Source organism: Carcharhinus amblyrhynchos, chromosome 4 (assembly GCF_965287045.1).
Source record: "Carcharhinus amblyrhynchos chromosome 4, sCarAmb.v2.hapA, whole genome shotgun sequence".
Lineage (NCBI taxonomy): Eukaryota > Metazoa > Chordata > Chondrichthyes > Carcharhiniformes > Carcharhinidae > Carcharhinus > Carcharhinus amblyrhynchos.
The window spans coordinates 98,972,465-98,993,869 of record NC_137327.1 but is presented as its reverse complement, the minus strand read 5'-3'; the positions used below and the strand labels follow the sequence as shown (position 1 = coordinate 98,993,869).

The 21,405-nt window shown below is 42.8% G+C and overlaps 1 protein-coding gene across 4 annotated transcripts in view; it reads left to right on the top strand.

The window, feature by feature from the left end:
- The window catches only part of LOC145342242 (ATP-binding cassette sub-family C member 5-like), a 188,064-nt gene that overhangs the window by 114,553 nt on the left and 52,106 nt on the right, over window positions 1-21,405 (top strand). The window contains exons 15-18 of one of the 4 annotated variants that reach the window (XM_080187636.1): window positions 2,865-2,927; window positions 3,387-3,590; window positions 13,068-13,193; window positions 18,182-18,293. In XM_080187636.1, the coding sequence (XP_080043762.1) occupies window positions 2,865-2,927; window positions 3,387-3,590; window positions 13,068-13,193; window positions 18,182-18,293 (505 nt within the window). Of the gene's footprint in view, window positions 1-2,817; window positions 2,950-3,386; window positions 3,591-13,067; window positions 13,194-18,181; window positions 18,294-21,405 lie in introns of those variants that run through there. The other 3 variants (XM_080187639.1, XM_080187637.1, XM_080187638.1) reach the window with 3 other exon arrangements.

The following is a 21,405-nucleotide window of genomic DNA, read 5'->3' as shown; positions in this document are numbered from 1 at the left end:
CATTGCTGCACCAGGGTTTGTAGGCATGTATACACTAATGATGTGTATGATGAGTCAGAAGGTGCAAAATCATTGTAAATTAATGGCTGTGAAGTGTTTTTCAGCATCAGAACGTCATGAAAGGTGATATATAAATGGAAGTCATTATTACATTTTGAATGTTTTGAAGACAGTAACAAGAAACTGAGGGTTGGATTTTCCCTACCAGTGTGGGCCATTCTGCATACTCAAATTGCACTCCCAGGACCTTTGTCTTTTCCCACCAGGTTCAGGTTCTCAGTGCGGTTTGTGAGCCATGAACCAGTACAGCTGCAAATGCAGGCTGATGAGAATGCCCGTGTCGTGATTCATGGTGACTGTAGCACTGCTCCTAACATTCCTTTAAAGCCTCCTAAACTTCATCACCCACCCCCTCATCCCCCTAGTCCAACCCATTGTCACCATATTTGTCCATCCATGCATCCCCATGTACACTCCATAGTACTGAGCCAGCAACCACTACATTCAGCCCTCAGATTCCATGCAGTATCAATGGAAAATATTTTACATGCTTTGGGGGCAAAAAAACTTCTCACCCTCTGGTGGAAGCCTCCATAAAAAACATTATCACTAATATTAAGAGGAAAAATACATTCTACCATGTGAAAATAATTATAATACTTGTAAACCTATTAGCTTGTAGCAGCAAACCAAAAACCATATCAAAGACACAGATGAAAGGAATACCTAATATTCCTTTAGGTATATTAAGCCCATTAGTACTTGAAACTCAGCCAAACATTAATAATAGACACAGCTGTCCAAACAATAAAGTACTTTCTGAGATGGAAGGAACAAAAAATGTGAATTTCAATTTCAAAGCTGAATGCCTGTCAATCAGTAGATGGGAATAGGTGTTTAGATTTTTTTCAAGTGTTGAAAGCAATTTATTAATATCAGCCAAAGCTGTCAATCCATTTCAAAAACAGTCCAAAAGATGACGGCACAAGTTGACAGGACAGTGTATAATATTCTTCACTACATTATGGTTAGTTTTTGATTGTAGAAGTACAGTAATGTGTGTGAGCAATTACACAATACTGCTCAATGTAAGAGCCAGCTTACCTTTACAGGACGAAGCCCTATCCTGAATTACTGCATTAAAACACATCCACACTACAATACACCTAGTAGTATCTTCTAAAGATGTGAAAACATTTTACACTTACCTTTAAGAAGATTCCCAATCTCTCATTTCCTTCATGAACTGTCAAACTTAGCATACTTTTTATAGAATCCCTACAGTCAGAAGGAGGACATTTGGCCCATCGAGTCTGCACCGATATTTACCCTGCTAATCCCCTGACACTAGGGTCAATTTAGTATGACCAATGAACCTAACCTGCACGTCTTTGGACTGTTGGAGGAAACCAGAGGAAACCTTTATGGGCATCCAAAACCCCACACCATCAGACAAAGTTGCTGTACAGGATGGTATCCAATTTTTGTTCTCCATTTAAAATGGGAAACCAAACATCAGCAGAGGTGAGTATGTGTTTTGCACTCTAGGAATTCCCGATTATTGGAAAATGATGTGGGATCAGGAATGCAGAAAAAAAGCAGATTTCTTAAAAAAAAACGTGTGGCCAATCATTTAGTGAAATGTCCCTGCTGCACTCAGATAAAAATTCGGACTCTAAAATTTGACAGTGACCCACTAGTCCCCACAAACAAAAGATGGGATAATGGAGTCAATTCTGATTTCTTGTGTATCATCCAGTTTACTTGTTCTACGGCTAGTGCCTATGTTTTCAGCTGCCAAGGCTGAAATTCCCTTTATAAGATCTTTCTGTTGCTCCTTCTGTCTCCCTTCCTTTAAGTTACTCTTTTAAACCTATCCTATTTGATCGTGCTTTTGATGATCTGGCCGAATATCACCTTGTGTGGTTCAATTCAAATTTTGTTTTATGATGGTTCTGTGAAATACCTTTATTATTACATTAAAATTGCTATATAAATTAAAGTTGTTATTGCTGATTTTTCTTTTTACAAAAACTATTTGCCCATTTATATCATCTTGTTAATGTAATAAAATATTCCAAAATGCTTTACAGAGGTAAAAATGACTAGCCCCTGAGCATGAGTTGAAAAAGATTCTTGGAGTGATGATTAAAGGCTTGATCAAAGAGGTGAATTTTACAGAGGCTTTTGAAAGAACAGAGGAAGGAGATTTTCACTCACATTATTGTATGTCTGCTCCAATGTGCAGATATAGTTCACAGGACACATTCTTGTTAACAATTTGAGGAAACTTTAATTTTCATGAATAAGGAAAAGTAGGTTATGCTTTTACCATATGGAAGTTGTTAATTACTTTGAAAATCAGTCAAGGGCAGAACTGAAAGTTTTTCCTTAGAAATGAATAACATTGGCAACCAGCAGCTTTGGAGGTTAAAAAGACACAGCTGGGAAAGGAAGCAGGAAGAAGCCAAGGGTGACTATGAATTCAGGACGAGAACATGGAAAATGGGCAAGGCAGAGATTATAACATGATAGCCCAGTTGCATGCATCCTGCTTAACTGCAAGGTACTTTTAGTAACTGGGGTGGGGAGGGAATGCAAACTTAATGCCACCTAGCCCGACTGGTTTATGTGAGCACAGATGAAATTTTACCTTCTTTTTTCTTGTTCTCCTTTTGTAAACTGTGATTGTTACTGGGGTACGGTTTCATGGGTCCTAGCGTCCCTCTTATCCCTTATGCAAACAGCCATTCTCCATATGTGATCTCGAACCAGTGAATGTTGGTAGCTCAGTTACGGGCAGATACCACAACTGAACAGATTTTTGTCCTTTCCAGTGACTATAGCAGTATATTTTCTAACAGGAGATCACTGGACATCAATCACGACCAGGAACCCTGGCTGAATTCCTTCACTTACTGTTCTGGGTCAGTTGTAGCGTTCCCGCTGGTATGTTTTTAACTGTTATACCCATCACTACTGACAATTAAACTGCCAAATCATTTATCAAATCTAATGCAGTCATTTTCCTGAAAATGTGTTCATTGATCTGGGGCATTTCATTTTTATTTTGCATTGCGGATCAGGTGAGCTAGGACATAATTACACTATGGCTGTTATAGAAATATAAAATTTGACATGATGCATGTTAAACCATCAAACATATAAGTTATATTTATTCTTGGTAAATGTGATTTATTTTTACATTTCTTGTAATCCAAGTTGCTGGATATCCATATTAATCATATCATTGTGTTAAGTATTATTTTTAAACCAAGCGAAATTGACTTACCATGTTTTTAAAAAAAGTATAAGCTAAAAATTTCACAATAGTTTCAGCTTAAAATTACATTCTCAGGTATCATTAGCTTTACAAATCTTCATAGGTTGGAGAACGCGGTGTCAATCTCAGTGGAGGACAGCGACAACGGATTAGTCTTGCACGTGCTCTATACAGCGATCGAAATACCTTCTTGCTGGATGACCCGCTGAGTGCTGTTGATGCACATGTTGGAGCTCACATGTTTACCAATGCTATTAAGTCAGGAATGAAGGGGAAGACTGTTCTCTTTGTAACCCACCAGCTTCAGGTGGGCATACATTCAGTAATCCTCTTTTTATTTGATAGATAACTTGTCGATGTTTTTTGTCTTGCATTCATCAGGACACTGATAAGAATACTAGACTAAATAGAAAACAACAATTTGTGTGAGAATGCTGATTGATTGACAACTGGACACTGATTGGTAAAAGTGTTGCCATGGAGAAAGTGCGCAAGTTAGTGGTGACTGACAGACAGCTGTCAAGCATTGTTTGAAATTTAAACCAGATTGTGTGACCCTCATTGGTCAAGGCATTGTTCTGGGACTGAAACAGGCAAATATGTGCAAAGTTCCTTGTGTCTGCCTAGTGCATTAATATGTAAAGTTCCACTACACGCAAAAGTGCTACACTGGAAGCCCAACAGTTAATCCTAAACTGGTTGTCAGTATAATTCTTAGCACACTGAAGATTAGTTAGCAAACATTGTCCAAGTGTGAAATCACATCTAATGTTGAGACATTGTGTTTTGAGTTTTGCAAGGAGGGACTGGTTGGGTATGGTCTATACCTTACCCATTGTGAACAGCGGCTGGGACAGACTGTTTGATATGATCCCAATCTTTGGGAAGTGCAGTCTACATGATGAGTATCATGCTGACATGGAAAATCATATACCACATTACTCATTTGTGTAATGGCAGTTTCCTGTTGGTGGCAAATACCACTTGTGTTGCTTCTGCATAGTATCAGTGTGAAACAGCTAGCTTCACCTGTTGTTCAAGCTTCTGAGATATCTCGCCCGTCCAGGATAATCTGCAGTTCCAGGACATTTTTCATGATCAAAATGATGGCCTTAAGCTGCTTCATAAGTTTGTGTGATATATTGCACTATGATCTGATCTGATCAGGGTAGTTATTATCCTGGAAAATGCCTTTGATGCATCCTATTTCAGTATCAAGCTTCTACAGTGAGCAAATGGCTCAGGCTTTGTTTACAAGGATGCATAAGACCAATGTTATAGCGTGTGCAAATGTAAGAATCTCGCACATTTATTGACCAGTGAATGTAGGTTTGTGGTAGACAATCACTGGCAGATTTCTCAACTACTATGTGCAGGAAGGAGTGTCCATTTAGCTGCTCCCTGAGGGGAAATAAGAATATTGGTCTGAACTGGATCTTGTATATTTTAAAATTGAACACCAATAGAACAGGGAAATAAGAATACTGGTCCGAACTGTTTCCTTCCTCCTGGGCTCCATTTCAAATGTGAATTTGAGTGCAGGAAGGAGCCCATTAAGACGTGCAATAAATTATTACATGGATTCTGGATTGAAATATTACATATGTATCATCCACATATCAAAACTAAGCAAAGGATAGGAGGCCCATTGAAAACACACTTCATAATTTTTTTTAATGAGCCCTGAAGTTACATATTGTGGGAAAGTGGAATTTAGAAGTATAAAAGTACTTATATCTTCAACCAATACAATAGAATTTTCAAGTTAATATGAAATAGTTATATTGTTTCCTTGTAATATGTATTGTAATTAAAGTCATCTAATAGCTCAAACCAAAATTAACATTTCAAAATGGCAGGCAATTTTGTCAGAGTATCTTAGATAGCTCTTTAAGTTTTCTTTAATTACTAATACCTCCTTATTTTACCTTATGCTTCTACCCATAGCCCTGACTCCACTGACAGAACTATAATATAAATAAGACAATGGGCAGAATTCTCCCAAGCACGCATCAGTATTTTTGATGGTGGGAGAATATGGTGGGAAGCCCAGAAATTGGTTTCGTGCCAGCATGAATTAGCAGTGGGATCTTTTACTGGTGCCCGTTTTGGCAGGTCGGAAAATCCTCCAGAGGACGGCGTGAAGTTCATTTGTATCCCGTTAATGAGATACAGGTGAAAGGCCAACCACCCCACAGCAGATTCTCTGCGATGCCGGCAGGAAAACATGTCGACATACAAGGTGTTTGGAACAACATGGTGTGCAGATGTCAGGATTCATCAAACCATGCTGGAGCTGCCTCCAGAGTTCAGGATGGAGGCTACCCGCAATCTAGGACCCTGAAACACCACAACAGTGGGTCGGAACCATCTGCACGTGGGCCTTAGAGATTAATTGCCCTGAAGGGGATCCATCATCCAGCTTCAGAATGTTCCCGGATCATTCACCTTCATTTTCAGGATGTCCACCATTTTGCTTCAATAGTGAGTCAGTGATGTTTGGGCGCCTTTTCAAGAGAGCACCCAGACACGATGGAAGACTATGCATCATCCAGGCCTTCTCCACCACTGAATATGGCATGAAACATCTGGGTGCATAATTAATGATTTGATTTGATTTATTATTGTCACATAGGGTAGAAAAGGAGAGAGTGCAGAATGTAGTGTTACAGTCATAGGTGTAGAGAAAGATCAGCTTAATGCGAGGTATGTCCATTCAAAAGTCCGACGGCAGCAGGAAAGAAGCTGTTTTTGAGTCGCCTGGTATGTGATCTCAGACTTCTGTATCTTTTCCCAACAGAAGAAGAGTATGTCTGAGATGCATAGGGTCCTTAGTTATGCTGACTGCTTTTCTGAGGCAGCGAGAAATGTAAACAGTGTCAACGGATGGGAGACTGGTTAGCGTGATGGACTAGGCTTCATTCACAACCCTGTGTAGTTTCTTGCCATCTTAGACAGAGCGGAACCATACGAAGCTGTGATACAACCAGAAAGGATGTTTTAAATGGTGCATATGTAGAAGTTGGTGAGAGTTGTAACAGACATGCCAAATTTCCTCAGTCTCCTGAGAAAATAGAGGCATTAGTGCGCTTTCTTAATTATAGCATCTGCAAGGAGAGATGAGGACAGGTTGTTGGCGATCTGGACACCTAAAATGTTGAAGCGGTTGACCATTTCTACTTCATCCCCATTGATGTAGACAGGGGCATGCTGTCCACTATGCTTCCTGAATTCAATGACTATCTCCTTCATTTTGTTGACATTAAGGAAGAGATTACTGTCGTCACACCAATTCATCAGATTCTCTATCTCTTTCCTCTACTGTATCTCACCATTGTTTGAGATCCGACCCACAATGGTGGTGTCACTACCAAACTTGAAAATCGAGTTGGAGGGGAATTTGGCCATACAATCAGAGGTTTATAAGGAGCATAGTAAGGGGCTGAGGACACATCCTTGCGGAGCACAGGTTTTGAGGATGATCACGGAAGAGGTGTTGCTGCCTATCCTTACTGACTGTGCTCTGTGATTTAGGAAATTTAGGATCCAGTTGCGTCGGGAGAAGCCAAGCCCCAGGCCTGGAAGTTTGGAGATGAATTTCATTGGAATAATGATGCTAAAAGTTGAGCTGCAGTCTATGATATAGATGTTTTTATTATCTAGCTGTTCAAGGTTGAATGTAGGGCCAAGGAGATGGCATCTGTTATGGTCCTGTTGTGGCGATTGACAAACTGTAGTGGATCCAGGCAGTCTGATAGGCAGGAATTAACTTTTGCCATGTCTAACTTTTCGAAGCATTTCATAATAATGGATAATAGAGCTACTGGGCGATAGTCATTAAGGCATGCTGTCTGGCTTTCCTTTGATCCTGGAATGATGGTTGTCTTTTTGAAACAGGTAGGGACCTCAGATTGGTGTAAAGAGCGATTGAAGATTCTGCGAATACCTCCAGCTGGTCCGCAGGACCTGAGTGCTCGTCCGTGTACTACATCTGGGCCAATTGCTTTCCGTGGGTTGGTTTTTGAGAAGGCTGCTCTGACATCGGCAATGGTGACCTCGGATGCAGGTTCACCCAAGGCCTCAGGGATGGAGGGCATTCTCTTGCTGACTTCTTGCTCAAAACAGGCAGAGACAGGCTCATCGGGGAGGGGTGCATTGGAGCTGGCGATTTTACCTGCCTTCATCTGGTAGCCTATTACATGTTGCAGACCTTGCCCTAGTTGGTGGGAGTCTGTATGTTGCCTGGGATTCTAGCTTGTTCCATTGCTGTCTTGTGTTTCTTTGATAGATCTCCATAGTTCATATATGGCTTTCTTATATAGGTCAAAGTCACCTAACTTGAAAGTCTCAGACCTGGATGTCAGCATGGCCTGTTCATCCATGGTTTCTGGTTGGAAAACGCATGGATTTGCTTCTTTGGCACACAGTCTTCTACACCCTTAGTAATGAAATCATTTACTGTAGTGATGTACTCATTCAGGCTGGTCACAGAGTTTTTAAATACTGACCAGTCGGGGCCAGAGATTTGGCAGCCAGAATCTAATGACCGTTCACGCCGGTGATATTTTCCACCAAATCCTCTGATCTTGGTGCAGTGGGAGCATGCCATGAATGGCAGGTAAGATTGTACCTGACATGTTTTTCCACTGGCAGCTACAGTGGGGGACATTCCGCATTCTGGCACGTATGCTGAAAACCTCCATCCTCATTTGTAGCTGGGATTCTCCAGTGCCACTGAAGTGAATGGACTTATGGCTGGAATGCCAAATTCTCCATTCTCACTTGCAGTGGGATGGGCATGAACAAGATCAGAGAATTGTGCCCTTAGTCTCAAATTGAGAGAATTCCTTCCAATATATAGAGCATAGCACTGTTTCTCAGTTATCGCTCGTGGTCTTTAGTTAGAAGCTATTTTGGAATTTAGTATAACCGTTGTACTCAGGGATGACAAAGCCAACAATTGAGGGAGCACAAGTTCATGGCATGTGGATGTATTGATACTTAGGATAACGCGTGACAATGTTTCTCCGAGGGTCCTTAAATAAGCACATTCCTGGAGTTTTTATTTTGATATCCTTGCTGTCTGGTCCAGTTTCTAGCAGTTTGTCCCTAATGTAAAGGGGAAAAGGCCATGTAGAAATTTGACCTTGTTTTACTTACTTTAAATGTGACCAAGTGCAATATCAAGCTTAACTTGATGTTGTTATATTTTTGGTGCTGTTGCCTTTTAATCTGTTAGCCTTTAAGGAAAAAATAGTTTGTATGCTATAGTTTCTCGCCAGAAAGATACTGATGCTTCTGCCAAAGTTAAGCCAGATGATCAGTAAATCATTATCACGATCCTGTCCCATTTTGTTTATCTGGAAAACTGCCTTTAGTGTGGAACCCAATTGAAATTGACAAGCAATAATGAAAAGGTGAGAGATGACGGCATCTAGGTCACATTTGATCGAGTATGCCATCAAGGTACCATAGCAAAATGGAAATTAATGGGATTCGGAGAAAATATCTACTAAAGAACAAAGAACAACCCAGCATGGGAAACAGGCCCTTCGGCCCAACGAGCCCGCGCCACCGCATCACCCTACGCCTATTCTACCCTGCATGTCTACGAATGGAACCCCTAACTTAGCCAGATTCAGGGGACAATAGTGTCAATTTGGTAAAACCAATCAGCCTAAGAGCACATCTTTGGGGTGTGGGAGGAAACCGGAGCGCCCGGAGGAAACCCACGCAACCACAGGGAGAATGCACAAACTCCCACAGACACAGGCCCAAATCCATGTATCTGCACAGCTAGCAGTGCTAGTCACTGAGCTGTTGCGGCACCCATCTACAGGTCCAGGATCAAGCACACACACCGACACAAAGTACTAGGCCACTCCCGGAACTTCCAAGAGCAGCCCACGCACGACCCACCGTGTGCATGCCCCTCGTTTGACACGAGGTGGACCTCCACCTGCGGAATAAAAAGACAAAAACGTTAATCTTACAAGCCTGCTTTTCCGGTGTCTCCTGAGGTTCTAACCTTATTTAATAGCCCCTACCATAACCCTCCATCCTCGTTTCACTCGTGTCTATCTAACTGAACCTTAAACGAGTCCAACGTTCCTGCCTCCACCACCCTACTCGGTAGTGCGTTTCATACCCCCACAACTCTCTGCGTAAAGAACCTTCCTCTCACTTCCAAATTATACCTCTCCCCCCTCACCCTTAAATCATGACCTCTCGTGTTTGTACCCAGTCTAGGGAGCAGTCTCTCACTATTAACTCTATCTATTCCCTTCAGTATCTTATATACCTCTATCATGTCCCCCCTCAATCTCCGTCTTTCCAAGGAGAATAGTCCCAGTTTCTCCAACCTTTCCTCGTAACCCAGCCCCTCCATGCCAGGCAACATCCTGGTAAACCTCCTCTGCACCCTTTCCAGAGACTCCACGTCTTTCCGGTAGTAAGGTGACCAGAACTGGACGCAGTACTCCAAATGCGGTCTAACCAACGTTCTGTACAACTGAAGCATTAGACGGCAGCTTTTATACTCTATACCCCTATACTAATTGGATTCAAATGCAGAAAGGAAGATGGTTGAGGTTGTTGGAGGCCAAACATCTCAGTCCTAGGACATGGCTCCAGGTGGTCCTCATGATAGTGTCCCAGACCCAACCATCTTCAGCTGTTTCATCAATGCCCTTCCCTATATTATAAAGTCAAGAGTCAGATTTTCATTTTGCTGATGACACCACAATTGTGGATAGGATCCAAACAATGACGAGTCAGAATACAGGAATGAAATAGAGAATTTGGTAAACTGTTGCAGCAACAATAATCTCTCCCTCAATGTCAGCAAAATGAAGGAGACTGTCATCGAATTCAGGAAGTGTAAAGAGAATATGCTCCTGTTTACATCAAGAAAGACGAAATAGAAAGGGTCAAGAGCTTCAAGTTTTTAAGTGTCCAGATCACCAACAACCTGTCCTGGTTCCCCCATGCCGACACTATAGTTAAGAAAGCCCACCAACCCCTCTACTTTCTCAGAAGACTAAGGAAATTTGGCATGTCAGCTACAATACTCACCAATTTTTACAGATGCACCATAGAAAGCATTCTTTCTGCTTGTGTCACAGCTTGGTATGGTTCTTCTTCTGCCAAAGACCGCAAAGAATTACGAAAGGTCATGAATGTAGCTCAGTCTATCATACAATCCAGCTTCCCATCCATTGACTGTCTGCACTTCCCACTGCCTCGGCAAAGCAGCCAGCATAATCAAGACTCCATGTACACTAGACATCCTCTCTTCCACCCTCTTTCTTCAGGAAAAAGATACAAAAGTTTGAGGTTATGTACGAACCAACTCAAGAACCGCCTCTTCTCTGATACTGTCAGACTTTTGAATGGACTTACTTTGCATAAAGTTGATCTTTCTCTACACCCTAGCTATGCCTGTCACACTACATTCTGCACTCTCTCATTTCCTTCTTTATTAACAGTATGTTTTGTCTGTATAGTGTGCAAAAAACAATACTTTTCACTGTATGTTAATACATGTGACAGTGACAAATCAAATCAAATTAGAGTAGAGATATTCGTCAGTGATTGCACAATGCACCATTCGTAACTCCTCAGATGCTGAAGCAGTCTATGTCCATATCCAGCAAGAGCTGGACAATATCCATGCTTGGGCTGATAACTGATAAGTAAATAACATTTGTGTTACCCAAGTGCCAAGCAATGACCATCTCCAACAAGAGATAGTCTAACCTTTCTAACATTCAATTGCATTACAGTTGTCAATTCCCCCTTTATCAGTGTCCTCATTGATCAGAAATTGAAGTGAACTAGCCATATAAAAACTGTGGCTACAAAAGCAGCTCAGGGGTGAGAATTTTTCAGTGAGTATTTCACCCCTTAATGTTCAAAGTCTGTTCACCATAAGAACATAAGAAATAGGAGCAGAAGTAGGCCATCTAGCCCTTCGAGCCTGCCCCGCCATTCAATAAGATCATGGCTGATCTGTCGTGTCTCAGTTCCACCTTCCCGCCCTCTCCCCAAAACCCTTAATCCCCTTGCCTATCAAAAACCTATCAACCCGTGTCTTAAATATACTTAGCGAGGCAGCCTCCACCACTTCCAACGGGCAGAGAATTCCAGAGATTCACCACCCTTTCAGTGAAGAAGTTCCTCCTCAACTCCGTTCTAAACCGCCCCCCCCTTTATCTTGAGGCTGTGCCCTCTAGTCCTACTGTCCTTTCTGAGCAGGAAGAGCCTCTGCACCTCTATCCTATCCATCCCATTCATCATCTTATACGTCTCAATGAGATCTCCCTTCATTCTTCTAAACTCTAACGAGTACAAGCCTAGTTTATTCAGCCTCTCCTCATAGTTCAACCCCCTCAACTCCGGTATCAGCCTAGTAAACCTCCTCTGCACTCCCTCCAAGGCCAAAATATCCTTGCGTAAGTGCGGCGACCAAAACCGCATACAGTACTCCAGCTGCGGCCTCACCCGTGCCCTGTACAGTTGCAGCAAGACCTCCCTACTTTTATATTCAATCCCCCTCGTATGAAGGCCAGCATCCCATTCGCCTTCCTGACCACCTGCTGCACCTGCAGGCTGGGTTTTTGCGACTCATGCACAAGGACCCCGAGGTCCCTCTGCACCGTCACATGCTGTAGTTTTTCGCCATGTAAGTAATAGTCCTTCCTACCATTATTCCTACCAAAGTGGACAACTTCACACTTGCCAACATTAAATTCCATTTGCCAGTTCCTGGCCCATTCGCCCAGCCTATCTAGTTCGTACCATCTACAAGTCACAAGCCAGGAGCATGATGGAATACCCTCCACTTGCCTGAATGAATGCAAGCCAACAACACTATCCAAGACAAAACAGCCCACTTGATTGCCAACCCATCCACCACGTTAAACGTTCACTCCCTCTGCTACTGATGCACAATGGCAGCTATACATGCCATTTACAAGGTATATTGCAGCAACTAGCCAAAATTCCTTCAACAGCACCTTCCAAACTGATGACCTCTGCCACCTAGAAGAACAAGGGCAACAAACACATGAGAATACCACCAACTGCAAATTCCCTCAAAGCTACACAGTATCCTGACTTGGATACTGTTTTTGTCACAGGGTAAAATCCTGGAATTTATTTCTAACAACACTATGGGTATTTCAAACTAGATGGACTGCAGACATTCAAAAATTACTTCACCACCACCTTTTCAAGAGGAGTTTGGGATAAGCAACAAATGCTGGCCCAGGCAATGCTGCCCATCCTGGGAAAGAAAAAAGATAAAGTCCAAAGTTTCAATTCTTAAAATCAGGAAACATTAATATCATGTTGCATGGTCTATATTACAATAGCCATATTCGTGTTTGGCAGAGAGAGTGTTTCATCTTTTCGTGGAGAAGGGTGCCATTCTGTTTGAGCACACCTTGAGTAATGTGACCACTGGACAGTTAAATGAAGTTCCACATGAGAAATTAATGAAAGAATATTAATGGTGCCTTTCAGCTTTCTTTAGCATTATAATTTGTGAATATCATTATTTAGCTTATGAAAACTTTTTTCAGAGCTTTTCTGATTCAACTCTGGCTTAACTAACATTTTTTGAAATCACAAATTCTGAAAAGATATGTTCACCGTTGATTTCACTGAATTGTTTGACCCAAATTCAGGAATAAATGAAATTTGATTAATAAAGAAATTTGAAGGATAATTAATGAGTATAAAATGTGTATTTTCCCCATTCTAATGCACTTTTCTTTTGTAGTATCTTGTAGACTGTGATGAAGTGCTCTTCATGAGGGATGGACGTATTGCAGAACAAGGCACACATGAGGAGCTAATGACTCTTAACGAAGACTATGCTGCCCTATTTAATAGTATGCAGCAAGCTGTAAGTGATATTCACTGAAACCGAGTCACAATTTAACATTGTAAATGTGCATATGATAGTCTCCTGGAAAGCAATAGTGGAGTGGGTCTCTTCATCCATACTCTAAACCTTCCTAATCATAAACATTTATCATGAAGAAGCTAATAAACTATTTCAGCTTTTAATTCTTCTCTTAATTATCCATTCTCTCCTCTTCTGATTGTGTTGACTCATGTTAGGTTTTGGTTTCACAGGTGCCAGATTTTGTGTAGAACCTCAACTAATTGATTATCTGATTTTAGCTAGCACCAGGTCTATCTTTATGTGTATACTCCTGCACATCCAAGAGAGCTATTTATTGGTGATCAGGAATGGGTGTCCTGAATTACTTTTCCCAATTCGGCACAAATTAGAAGAAGAAACAGACTTTCCCACTCTGCATGCAGCAGATGTTTGCTAGACAAATTGCTTTGAGCCATTTAGGTCATCATAATTTATTCTGAATAGTTCATGATTCTACATGTTGACATGATTTAGTCAACTATTTTGTACTGAAACAGGATATTCAATATTTCCAGCTGTCTGCCTGTATGCCCATTAAGATTTTCATGCACTGAGTATTTTTGTAGATTTGCAGTAGAATATTCGTGGCTGAAGAGCTCTCCCAATACCATAGGAGTGTAGGGGCAGGATTTTTCAGATGCTGGGATTTCCTTCCCCATGACCAAAAGATTTGGCAGGGACCATCGATCCTGAAAGCTGCCCTGCAGCCGTGAAATGCTCAGTACACTGTTACAAGATCTTCAGCCAATCTGGGACTAGACAACTGCCTTGGCTGGCAGTTGTCTAGTCCCAACAATGGCCACTGCTGGGGTTACATGCTATAGGGATGCTAGTTTGCAAAGGCCAGAGGAACAAAGGATAAGTTGTCTGATAATGAAATGGCTTATAATCAATGTCTTGCAGACCAATGCAATGCATGAAGTGTGTGACATTGATTTTTACTTGTTTTCAATGTGGTCAAAGTGAAAAATCAAATATTTATGTTGATCATAGAAAACATAGAAACCTTACAGTGCAGGAAGAGCCATTCGGCCCTTCAAGTCTGCACAGCCCATAATCCCACCCAGGCCCTACCCCCATATCCCTACATATTTTACCCACTAATCCCACTAACCTACACATCTCAGGACACTAAGGGGCAATTTTAGCATGGCCAGTCGACCTAACCGCACATCTTTGGACTGTGAGAGGAAACCAGAGCACCTGGAGGAAACGCACGCAGATGCAAGGAGAATGTGCAAACTCCACACAGACAGTGACCCGAGCTGGGAATCGAACGCAGGCCCCTAGAACTATGAAGCAGCAGTGCTAACCACTGTGCTACCATGCTGCCCCAAATAGAACATAGAACACTACAGCACAAACAGGCCCTTCGGCCCACGTTGCGCCAATCATATCCGTACCTACCAGGCCTATCTATAGCCCTCAATCCCATTAAATCCCATGTACTCATCCAGAAGTCTCTTAAAAGACCCCAACGAGTTCACCTCCACCACCACCAACGGCAGACGATTCCACTCACTCACCATCCTCTGAGTGAAAAACTTACCCCTGACATCTCCTCTGTACCTACTCCCCAGCACCTTAAACCTGTGTCCTCTCATAGCGACCATTTCAGCCCTGGGAAATAGCCTCTGAGAATCCACCCTATCTATACCTCTCAACATCTTATAAACCTCTATCAGGTCGCCTCTCATCCTTCGTCTCTCCAGGGAGAAAAGACCTAGCTCCCTCAACCTATCCTCATAAGGCATGCCACTCAATCCAGGCAACATCCTTGTAAATCTTCTCTGCACCCTTTCAATAGCTTCCACATCTTTCTTGTAGTGAGGCGACCAGAACTGCGCACAGTACTCCAAGTGGGGTCTGACAAGGGTCTTATAAAGTTGCAGCATTATCTCCCGACTCCTAAACTCAATCCCTCAATTAATGAAGGCTAGTATACCATACGCCTTCTTGACCACATCCTCCACCTGCAAGGCCGATTTAAGAGTCCTATGGACTCGGACCCCAAGGTCCTTCTGATCCTCTACACTGCTAAGAATCCTACCCTTGATATTATACTCCTTCATCCCATTGGACCTGCCAAAATGGACCACAACACATTTATCCGGGTTGAAGTCCATCTACCACTTCTGCGCCCAGTCATGCATACTATCTATGTCTCGCTGCAACTTCTGACATCCCTCCAGACTATCCACAACACCACCAACCTTTGTGTCGTCGGCAAACTTACACCCCATCCCTCCACTTCCTCATCCAGGTCATTTATGAAAATGACAAACAGCAAGGGTCCTAGAATCCTAGAACAGATCCCTGGGGCACTCCACCGTTGACCGACCTCCATGCAGAAAAAGACCCATCCACAGCCACTCTCTGCCTTCTGCAGGCAAGCCAGTTCTGGATCCACAAGGTAACAGCCCCTTGGATCCCATGCCCTCTCACTTTTTCAAGAAGTCTTGCATGGGGGACCTTATCAAACGCCTTGCTGAAGTCCACATAAACCACATCCACCGCTCTTCCTTCATCAATGTGTTTAGTCACATTTTCAAAGAACTCAACTAGGCTCGTAAGGCACGACCTGCCCTTGGCAAAGCCGTGCTTACTACTTTTGATCATATTAAACTTCTCTAAATGTTCATAAATCCTGTCCCTCAGTATCCCCTCCATCAACTTACCAACCACTGAGGTCAGACTCACCAGTCGGTAATTTCCTGGGCTATCCCTGTTCCCTTTCTTGAAAATAGGAACCATATCCGCAATCCTCCGGAATCTCTCCTGTCTCCATCGACGACGCAAAGATCATCGCCAGAGGCTCCACAATCTTTTTGCTCACCTCCCACAGTAACCTGGGGTACATCCCATCTGGTCCTGACGACTTACCTATCTTGGTGCAATTTAAAAGTTCCAACACATCCTCTTTCTTAACGTCCACATACTCAATCTTTTCAGTCTGCCGCAAACCTGCAGTACAACCACCCAGATCATTTTCCACCGTGAATACCAAGGCAAAGTATTCATTAAGCACCTCTGCCATTTCTACTAGTTCCACACAGACTTTTCCCCCTTCACCTTTTATATGTCCTGTTCCTTCACATCTCATCCTTTTACTCTTCACGTATTTGTTGAACACCTTGGGGTTCTCCTTAATCTTACCCTTCTCATGACCCCTACTGGATCTCCCAATTTCCTTTTTAAGCTCCTTCCTACAACCCGTATACTACTGTAGATCCTTAACATCTCCTAGCTCTCTGAATCTTCTGTCCGCCTTTCATTTCTTTTTGACTGAGTTCATTACATCCTTCGTGCACCACGGTTCCCGTGACCTACCAAAACCTCCCTGTCACATCGGAACATTGTTGTGCAGAGCTCCAGACAAACATTCCTTGAAAATCCGCCACCTTCCTTCGGTACTTTTCCCCAAGAACACCTCCTCCCAATTTACTCGTCCAATTTCCTGCCTTATGGCTTCATATTTCCTCTTACTCTAGATAAACGCTTTCCTAGCCTGCCTGATCCTATCTCTTTCCAATGCTATCATGAAGGAGATAGAATTATGATCGCTATCCCCAAGATGCTTTCCCACCAAGAGATCCAACACCTGCCCAGGTTCATTAGCCAGCACCAGATCAAGTACAGCCTCTCCTCTCGTAGGCTTATCCACATACTGTGTCAGGAAACCCTCCTGAACACACCTAACAAACTCCTCTCCATCCATTACCCCTTACCCTAGGGATATTCCAATCGATGTTTGGGAAATTAAAGTCTCCCATCACGACAACTCTGTTATTACTACATCTCTCCCGTATCTGTTTCCCTATCTGCATCCCTGTCACTATTGGGCGGCCTATAGAAAACACCCATCAAAGTTACCGACCCCTTGCTGTTCCCAACTTCCACCCACAGAGACTCTGTAGACAATCCCTCCATGGCGTCCACCTTCTCTACAGCCGTGACACTACCCCTGATCAACAGTGCCACTCCCCTCCCTCTTTTGCCTCCTTCCCTGTCCTTCCTGAAACATCTGAATCCCAGCACCTGAAGTACCCAGTCCTGTTCCTGAGACATCCAAGTCTCTATAATGGCCACCACATCACATTCCCAAGCAGAGATCCACACTCTAAGCTCATCCACTTTATTCACTACACTCCTGGCGTTAAAATAGACACACCTCAGACCTTCAGTTTGGGCATTCCCCTTCTCAATCAGTGTCTATCCTCCCTCTTACATTGTCTACAGTCCTTCTCTACTTGCAAGCTAACCTCCTCTCTCAGTCATCTCATCTCGATTTCCTCCCCCCAACCTTTCTAGTTTAAAGTCCCCCCAGTAGCCTTAGCCAACCTTCCTGCCAAGATATTGGTCCCCTTGGGATTCAAATGCCACCTGTCTTTATTGTACAGGTCACACCTGCTCCTAAAGAGGTCCCAATGATCCAGGAACCTGAATCCCTGCCCCCTAATCCAGTCCCTCAGCCACACATTCATCCTCCACCTCATTCCATTCCTGCTCTCACTCTCCCGCGGTGCAGGCAGCAATCCCGAGATTATTACCTTTGCGTTCCTCTTTCTCTTTCTCAAATGTCTACAATTATACTGAAATGCAGAAAGCACTGTTGATCTTTAGTTCCAGATGCACTTAATATTTTGGGTGTAAATTTAGTTATTTCAGAACAGACCTAAAAGCCGAAAACTTATGTTCTCCAATTTTTTGCGCAAGGATGGGGTGATGGGAGAGACCAATCTTTGTGGAGGTTTCACTAATTTGCCGTAAAAGATCAGGCACAGTGAAAAAACAAGCATTGTGATTTACACTCAAATTTTTTTATTCTGTTGTGCTGAACGTTGGCTTTACATTGTACCTATGCCAATCTTGTACATAAAAATACAAGCAAATTAGGGCTAGAATGTATCAAATAATTTACACCAATGTACCACATTAAATTTCAGAACCTTATTCAAAAGAACTTAAGAAGCACTGTCAAAAAAGCTGGAAACAAACCTGGAAATCTTCTGTCAATGAGCAAGTCTGTGTCCATTGTGCATGAAAAGAAGAAGCAAGGTATGAGGGATGTCTAATACTATACTTGCAAAACTACCTGTGAATATAATAACTTCTTTAACTTGATGGCAGTTGTTTGTTGAAGTTCTTTTCTAAGGAAAGGGGCGGGCATGTGGTTAAATACATTTACAATAGGGGAACATGGTTTAAGTTGTTTTCTGATGGATGAAGAGTTTATAGAATCATAGAATCATTACAGCATAGAAGAACGTTCAGCCCATTAGGTTGACTCCTAATAAGCAATTCACATATTGACACTCCCCCTCTTTCCCCACATGCTGGCACATTCCTTCTTTTCTGATATTTAGACAGTTTAGAATATGAAGGAATATTTATAGCATGGCAAGAGACCACTCTGCCTATCATGCCTGTGCTGACTCTATATGTGTGTATGAGCTCATTTATAATACATACATTGATATCAACTAACACAATTTTTAAAACATATATGCATCATCTGTAGCTATAAAACTGCATGTAAATACAGAAAGATTTTAATTAGAAAACTAGTTGATATACCTGCAGGGGACCGTTGATAGCACTGGGGATGATTGGACATGTGTAGCTTTGCAGGGAGTAGCTGCAGTTTAAGCTGAGTTAACGTCTGATTTTAGAATTGGTTGGTGTTGATGTGGGTGTGCCATGTCTGAGCTTTTGTACTCGGGCCAGGTCCCGAATCATAGAGGCAGTGGCTTATTGGTTTTGTTCACTGGACTAGGGGCTCAGGGTAATTCTCTGGGCATCCAGGTTCAAATCCCACCCCAGTAGATGGTCAAGTTTGAATTTAATAAAAATCTAGAATTAAATGTCTAATGCTGACCATGAAATCATTGCCAGGTTCTTGTAAAAACCCATCTGGCCCACTAATGTCCTTCAGGGAAGGCAATCTGCTGTCCTTACCTGGTCTGGCCTACACATTGACATTCCCTCTGAAATGGCCTAACACGCCACTCCATTGAAGAGAATTACGGTTGGGCAATAAATGCTGACTCAGCCAGTAATGCCACATCCCATAAATGAATACAAAAAGATACAGACATTAATAGATTTGGAGTGTGTGTCCAAACTCGAGCTGAGGTTCAAATTAAGGCCTCTGTGTAGTGTAAGTGTAGTAGATCAAAGCAGAATTGAGTCCAAATCTGAGGGGCGATTCTCCCAAAAAAATTCTAAGTGCTGAATTTGAGGGAAAAATGGTGTATATCACAATTGTTTTTTCAGTGGGAGTTCAGACTCAAATCTCCCACACTCGGTGCAATGCAGAAGTCACGATTGTGAATATCATTAAAAGCTCACGGGGCAGGACTTATTCACGCCAGAGTCTGACAGTTCCGGAACTTTGCGCATGTGCAGTGGTTCCTATCTGTCACCCTGCACTTTGCTGGCCAGCTCAATCACTGGCCAGCCCCAGACCCCTGCAGTATTGCCACTCCAGCCCACCAGATGGCCCAATCGCAACAAACCCCACAATCATTTCCGGGCCAGCCCTGAAACTCACCCCCAAATCCCGAGCACCCCGATCTCCAGGCCTCTCCCCCAGCAGTGATGATTCCCCCAGCCTGGCAGAACTCCCTCTACATGGGAAGCAAACCTACCTCCTCCCACTCCCAAGGAGTAGACCTCCCATCCCCCACAGCAGACCTACCTCCAGCCCACTCCGATCATTGGCCTCCCTCCAATCCCGACCAGATTCAATGCAGTGGCAGCGGGAGCCCCCCCCACCCCCACTGATTGGCCCAAGCTGGCTCTGCTCCCTTGGCCTCAGCCCCTTGGCCCAGCCAATGCTTGGTGGGTAGTGCCAAGGTGCCCCCTGGGCCAGGGGTACAGACTGACACTGCCAGGGTGCCCATGCCCAGGGGGCACCACCCCCACACTGGCCAATCCCCTGGGGTGCCCGGATTGTTCCCCTTTCACTCCAGCAGAGTCTGCCACTAGTTCCCTGAAAGTGGGGAGCTACCCTAAACCCTGCCAGAGTTAATTTATACAATGGGGTGGGAGATGCTATTGGGCCTGGAGAATTCAGTCCCTGGCTTAATAATGACATTCAAATAACATTAAAAATGGATTTAAATGACTTACCAGGTGTTCCTGCTAGTTTCCTTGTTTGGACTTGACTGTGCCGAATATCCGGTGGTGGGCGACACACATGCGTGAGGAACGCAAGTGTGAATCCCACAAATTGACACACACATGTATCTCCGAACCAGCCAAAAAATTAGCGGGTAATAGTAGGAAAACCAAGAGTTGATATTGGCGTGTTACCACTCTATATTGGTTCAAATATTTCTTTTCAATAGAATAGTTTTGTGAGGAGTATGTGTTACCAGGGAACAGCAACCAATGAAAAGAAGGCCAATAATGATTGATTTGGTAATCATGTAGTTCCCAAAGTTCATGGTACTTGAAGTTGATGGATGGACACAAGGTAAAGCCTCCATTTCAAAAATATAGCTATTTCAAGAATTCATTTGTTTGGCCTGGATTCAATGAATAACAAGTAGACTTTTCTGTGATGGTAGAATCTTCAGAGTTAAAGTCAAATGGGGGCCATTTTAACTTTTATCGTAGATAAAAATAGCCAGTTACAAATCTAACACTCCATTTTACTCCATATGGAAGATTGAGCAGGATCTCAAATGGATGGCTGGTTCGCAGCACCTGTTTTTCAGCCAGCAAGTGAAGTTAATATTTAATAGGTTTCAATGCAACATATCGCTTTACTGATTATCAGTGGGCTGTTACTGCTTTAAATATCTTGACCTGTTATTTTAAATAAGTTGTTGCGGAAAAGTGCATTTTGCAGGTCATTTCTTTATTATGTAAATAATTTAAAATTATTAATTTGTTACTCACATGATTCACCATCATATAGACCAAGGAGAAGGACAGTCAATTTCAAGTCAACAGAGAGAGATATTTGAAGGGGCAATACACCATTGTTTATCTTTGAATTGAGTTTCTGAAATAAGCACTTTTTTGAGATTTCCTGCTTCCATTATGCATCAAATGGAGCAGAAAGTTAGGTTTTCACTGCATGCAAATACTTTAGTAAGTTCTTTCTCATCAGGTCGAGGATATGGAACAGTAGTGATCCGCAAGGTGGTGTCTGAGGGAG